This window comes from Durio zibethinus, chromosome 28, assembly GCF_047325235.1.
Source record: "Durio zibethinus cultivar Kanyao isolate XHJ-2024 chromosome 28, ASM4732523v1, whole genome shotgun sequence".
Lineage (NCBI taxonomy): Eukaryota > Viridiplantae > Streptophyta > Magnoliopsida > Malvales > Malvaceae > Durio > Durio zibethinus.
In genome coordinates, this window is record NC_143189.1 from 16,648,692 (window position 1) to 16,653,888 (window position 5,197).

At 32.4% G+C, this 5,197-nt stretch overlaps 1 protein-coding gene across 3 annotated transcripts; it reads left to right on the top strand.

The window, feature by feature from the left end:
• The first annotated feature begins 1,720 nt into the window (after positions 1 to 1,720).
• Positions 1,721 to 4,871, top strand: LOC111280881 (dihydroceramide fatty acyl 2-hydroxylase FAH2-like). Of its 3 annotated transcripts, none has more exons than XM_089757013.1 (7): positions 1,721 to 2,245; positions 2,770 to 2,871; positions 3,238 to 3,330; positions 3,430 to 3,626; positions 3,789 to 3,894; positions 4,184 to 4,330; positions 4,524 to 4,871. In XM_089757013.1, exons 2-7 carry the CDS (start codon positions 2,821 to 2,823, stop codon positions 4,644 to 4,646), a joined length of 717 nt encoding a protein of 238 aa, XP_089613139.1. In that variant the 5' UTR covers positions 1,721 to 2,245; positions 2,770 to 2,820; the 3' UTR covers positions 4,647 to 4,871. The 3 variants fall into 3 exon arrangements, with proteins under 3 accessions (XP_089613139.1, XP_089613138.1, XP_022724147.1); XM_089757012.1 differs by having other exon boundaries at positions 2,813 to 2,871; XM_022868412.2 differs by lacking the exon at positions 1,721 to 2,245 and having other exon boundaries at positions 2,485 to 2,871.
• Positions 4,872 to 5,197: the final 326 nt, after the last annotated feature.

Here is a 5,197-nt window from a genome sequence, read left to right on the forward strand (position 1 = left end):
ACTATTTACCTTTGGCCGAAAAATCATTTTCTATTGACTTTGATTTTTTTTTTCTATCAAAACATAGGAAAATGTGGAAATCAACTTCTGCAAATCATTCTCCGTTAAAACAAACAGTGACTTAATAATTTTAACCCAAAGATAAAAAAAGGTGCAACACTAATACTACACTTATACTAGCAAGAGTTACATGTGAATCTTTCCTTCCAAAGATATATGATATATCCAAATACGCGTTACATATGAGCTTTTTGGTTTCTTAGAGATTTGTGTTATTGGGAATTGGAACCGTCCTATACATAAATCCATATTGGCATCATCGCTAGTCACTTTTTCATTGCGACTACAATTTTCCATGTTCAGAAGAGGGTAGCCTAGTTCCTTTGTGGTTTTACGTTGGTTTAGTTAGTGATCTTTTGCAAAGGTAGTATGAAAGCAATATTTAGACTCGAATTCTCCAATAGTTGAGAAAACTATTGTTATATCCAATTAATCAGTTTAGTGATAGAAAATCTCTATGATTCCACCATCATGTTAGTATTTTGACCATGCATATTCCAGTAATGTTTTTTTTAACATTTACGATCTTAAAGTTGGCGCATTAATTTGGGTTTCTTCTGTTAAAATATTTCACAAGAGAAGGTACATCTACTACTAAACACTATAAGCAAGGTATATTTAGTATTTGTTTACTATGTCTTTGTTTAGCTGCAAATAAGATAATATCCACACAAAATAAGACAATATTGATGTTATAGTTGACATGGGCTGCTCTGGTTTTCGCCATGAAAGTTTCTGCATACTTTCCAACATGAATTTTGTAGGAAGCGACAATTGATACATTGTAGTCTTTAAAAAAAAATGAAAGTCAAAATTGATTGAATAGATAGGCAATTCCATGGTAGGTGTGATGATGGAAGTAGAATTTGGCCATTTGGAAATGATTTGTCTCAGTTGACGCCAAGTCAAAGTTCTCTCTCTTGATAGGTCATAAAGCATAAAGTCATAAACCAAGAAACACGGCAAGCAGCCTTAATTTGTTTCTATGCCAAATTTTATTTTTAAAAAAATTGAAATGAGAAATTACATTGTTTCATGTACAATTAAATTTGCCAACTTAAACTATTATCAAGCCCTAAACTCTCATAAAATTATATAATTATATATTATTAGATAACACATGCTAGTAAAGGTACACTTTACTATATTTTAGTTAATATTAAATAAATACTTATCAGTCATGTTGTGTGTAAACAATAAAAAAAAAGCTTAATGAGATTTGTTCATATTTATGAAAATTAATATTAATAATAATTTAAATATTTAGATCAACACAAATGCAAAGTCAAAGTCTTTTCTAATAATTAATTCAAAAGCTAGATAGTTAAGAGGCCTCGGAGGGTTTTTTTCATGGTTGACGGCGGTCTTTTAAACAATACGATCCGTTAGACAATTAATGGAGCATAATTTCTTCCATTAGCTGTGGAATATTGGTGTGTATAGCAGATCCACCTACCTCCCATACTTCATAAGAAAGCTACTACTCACCGTAATTTCTGTGTTTAGGTGTGGAATATTGGTACGTCTGGAATTTTTTTCTTCCTTTAGCTGCGGAATATTGGTATGGGATTCGACAATTCTCCCAGCAGGGTTGACGAGTGTACTTGACTTTTTTTTAATGGTTTCTGAAATATGTGTCTATTATCTCATTTAACTCTTTAGGTGGAGCTTCAGTGCTTGTAGTTTTTCTACATCTTATGCATTAATTAATCAATTGTTTTCTTGAAAAAAGTTTTGCTGTCAATAGTAGGAAAAACAGTGGTATTTTCTCAACACGATTCCCTTATAATTATAACCTCAAATCTCTTTTTCTTTTCTTTTAGTTTTATATTTGATTAAATGAAAAAGGCTCACGAAAAAAAAGATTGGTTATAGAAAGCTTCTCTATTTTGATAATAAAATAAAACAATTATCAAGAAAATAAACAATCTTTTAGAAGTTTATTTTATTTTGGGGAAAACGGAATCTCACAAGTTGCACTTCCATTCTTTGATATCCTAAATTTTTTTGAATCAACGGTTAAGATCTTCTGCCCACGATTCTCCTATAATTATACCCCGAAATCTCTATTCCTTTAACTTCAGTCTTAACTTTCAGTTCAGACTTATCTTTGTGGTGCTCTGTCTTTTACATTGAGAAGCTTCGTGGGTTTGGCTTAGTTCCACATATTTTTTCCAAGATCTGGGTAAGTTGTTTTATTTTTCTTCTGAAATGTGGGGTTTTATTGATGGTTGGTTCTTTTAAGGCCTAGATCAGTATTACGATTGCGGTTAACAAAATTTTAAGATGAGAATAGAAAATATGATTAAAAATTTTAAGTATTTGATATCATTATAAAAAAGTATGATATGGTAAAAAAATTAAAAATATATGTATAATATAATAATTTTTTATTTTTAGTATATTTTTCATCGAAAAAAAAAATTTAAAGGAGCTTTTTAGTTTGGATTTATAAATCAAATTTTAAATTTAAAATATCATTTTTTTCTACTGTTTAGTATTAAAGTTGGATAAAAGCATCTTTTGAAGGTAAAAACAATTTTCGGCAATACAACACTATTGTAGTATTGACGTTGGATAAAAGCGGTTTTTGAAGGTACAAAACATTTTGAGCAATAATACACGAAACGTAAGTAGATTGTGTGTTGTGCGTTTGGGAAACGTGTTTGGATGTTGGAATTGTGGAAATGTGAATTGGAACTTATGCAGTTGGAATTGTGGAAACGTGTTTGGCAATGGTTTCTTTGTGCAGTTGCGAAGATGGCTGCACAGGAATTCTCCGTTGACTTGAACAAACCCCTTGTCTTCCAGGTACCATAATCATTTTGTTTTTATCTTTGGGACAAGCATGTGTGGTCGACTGATATTGTTTTCTTTTTGTAATTGGTTTTCAATTTTCATATTCATTATCTTACTTGATTAAAAGAGCATTGCGAGATATTGATCGTTTTTTAATTTTCTATTGTTTAGTGGATCATGTGGGAAAAGCATGTGTACCAAAATGATTTTGGTTTTGTTTCGTTCCCTCATTTGTTTTGGCTGCTCGCTTTTGCTTCCTTCTTCCATTTTAAATCCTCTTTAGCAATCTTAAGGCAAAGGGGAGATCATCTTGAGAAAATTAGGGATAGGGATATCTAACTCCAATTAAGGATTATAGATCATGAGTATCTATGGCAGGTAGGTCACCTGGGAGAAACTTATCAGGAGTGGGTTCACCAGCCTATTGTGAGCCATGAAAGTCCTCGATTTTTTGAGAGTGATTTTTTGGAGGTATTAACAAGCATTTTGAAATATTTTAATTAAGCATTTCTGAGGCCATTTTTGGTAAGAACATGCTAATGCTTCTTTGACTTGTTTTACTTGAAACAGTTCTTTACCCGCACTGTCTGGTGGGTAATTCCAACCATATGGCTGCCAGGTGCATGCTACTGCATCTCAATGTCCATAAGTAATGGGCATACGCTTCCCCAAATAGCTTTAATGGTTCCTTTTGGCATGTTTGTGTGGACATTTCTAGAATACTGTTCTCACCGTTTCGTTTTCCACATTGAAACAAAGAGTTATTGGTTAGTTCTTTCTCTCTGGGGCTTATGACACTTGTACACATACAAACTGTTTTACATATATTTTACTTTTGTTTTATTATGACTTTTAATCCGTTTTCAGCGTATGTTAGCCGTCAGAGTACGCTAGAATGATGTAATAATTCATTGACATCTTTGGTATAGGGGAAACACCATACACTATCTTCTTCATGGCTGCCACCACAAGCATCCTATGGATGGCCTACGTCTTGTTATTCCACCTGCTGAATTTGCTGCACTATGCATACCGGTATATATATTTTGCTTCAGTTCTTATACCTTCATATACTACATGATGCTTGCTACGACTCCATTCAAGTAGATGAGCTCAGGGCTCCAATAATAGTTTGTGTGTAAATGACCTTTATAGTTGTTAATTCCATTTCCTGTTATTCCGATCCTGATACTGTCAGCCAAAATCCTTTGAAACCTCAAATGCTGAACTGTGAAAATTCAGATCAAAAGCATTTTGTTGCATTTAATTATTCTAATTCGTTATTTTCCACTTATCATTTGTTTTTTTGCTGTCTCTTTGCCAGTTTTGGTACCTGTATAAGCTTTTGTTCACTCCCTCCGCTAGTCCTGCTTTCTTCGGAGGTGGTTTAATTGGGTATGTTATTTATGATGTCACCCATTACTACGTACACCATGGTCAGCCCACCAAACAAGTTATTAAAAGCTTCAAGGTAAGATACTTGTGCTTTAACGAGTTGCAGGTAACTTTTCTTGCTAGTTTAACACTCATTTTCTAGAGTAAGTTTTCACTAAAATTTCAGTTCCACCGACTTATTAATAAAAGCAAAATTTAGAAGTTATCAAAATAATGTAGCAGATTTTAGATGAGTGTTCTGTTGCTTGATTTGAGGACGTTTGTTGCAGAAATATCACTTGAACCATCACTTCAGGATTCAAAATAAGGGCTTTGGGATTACTACAGCGTTTTGGGACAGAGTTTTTGGATCCATTCCTCAAACAAAAGCAGCTGAGACGAAGACCAGATAATTTAGATAGCTAGCATAAAAGCAAACAGTGGATGGTTACAACTTGTGATGTCCAGGTTGAGGGTTTAAACAGTTATATTTGTACTTCTATTTATGTTGTGGTATGTTGCTTTAGATGAAGTGTGTTGTGGGGTTAGTATCTTATCCCATGGACGCATGGTCTCCTATCCATACATTGAGTTGTTTGTCTTAATGAATGAATCGTGTAGTGTTCCCATTGGTCTCCTATCTAGGCATTAATATTAATTTCTGTTTTCTTGAAAAGTAATTAAAAGAATATACATACACACAAGTTTTTTAAAATATTAGAAGTTTTTTTTTTTTAAAATCTTATATATAAATTTTGCTTATGTATGGAACTTCTCTAGGGTGCCATGTGTCACTTTGTCATTTTTTTATTTTTTATACAATATCTAATAAATATTTTTTCCTTTTTTTATTTTGTAGTGCTCACCTAGTGCCCCGTGGCACTCATCATTTTATCCTATTGTTTCTTTTTTTTCTTTTCTTTTTCTTTTTTTATTTATTGTTTTTTCTTTTTAAGTATTTAAT

What these genes read in the sequence shown, in the direction of transcription:
- LOC111280881 (XM_022868412.2), top strand. Translation starts at nt 2,731, where the DNA reads ATGTTGGAATTGTGGAAATGTGAATTGGAACTTATGCAGTTGGAATTG. An exon ending in TTGCTGCACTATGCATACCG is followed by an intron (nt 3,895 to 4,183) that starts GTATATATATTT and finishes TCTCTTTGCCAG; the next exon opens with TTTTGGTACCTGTATAAGCT. An exon ending in AAGTTATTAAAAGCTTCAAG is followed by an intron (nt 4,331 to 4,523) that starts GTAAGATACTTG and finishes CGTTTGTTGCAG; the next exon opens with AAATATCACTTGAACCATCA.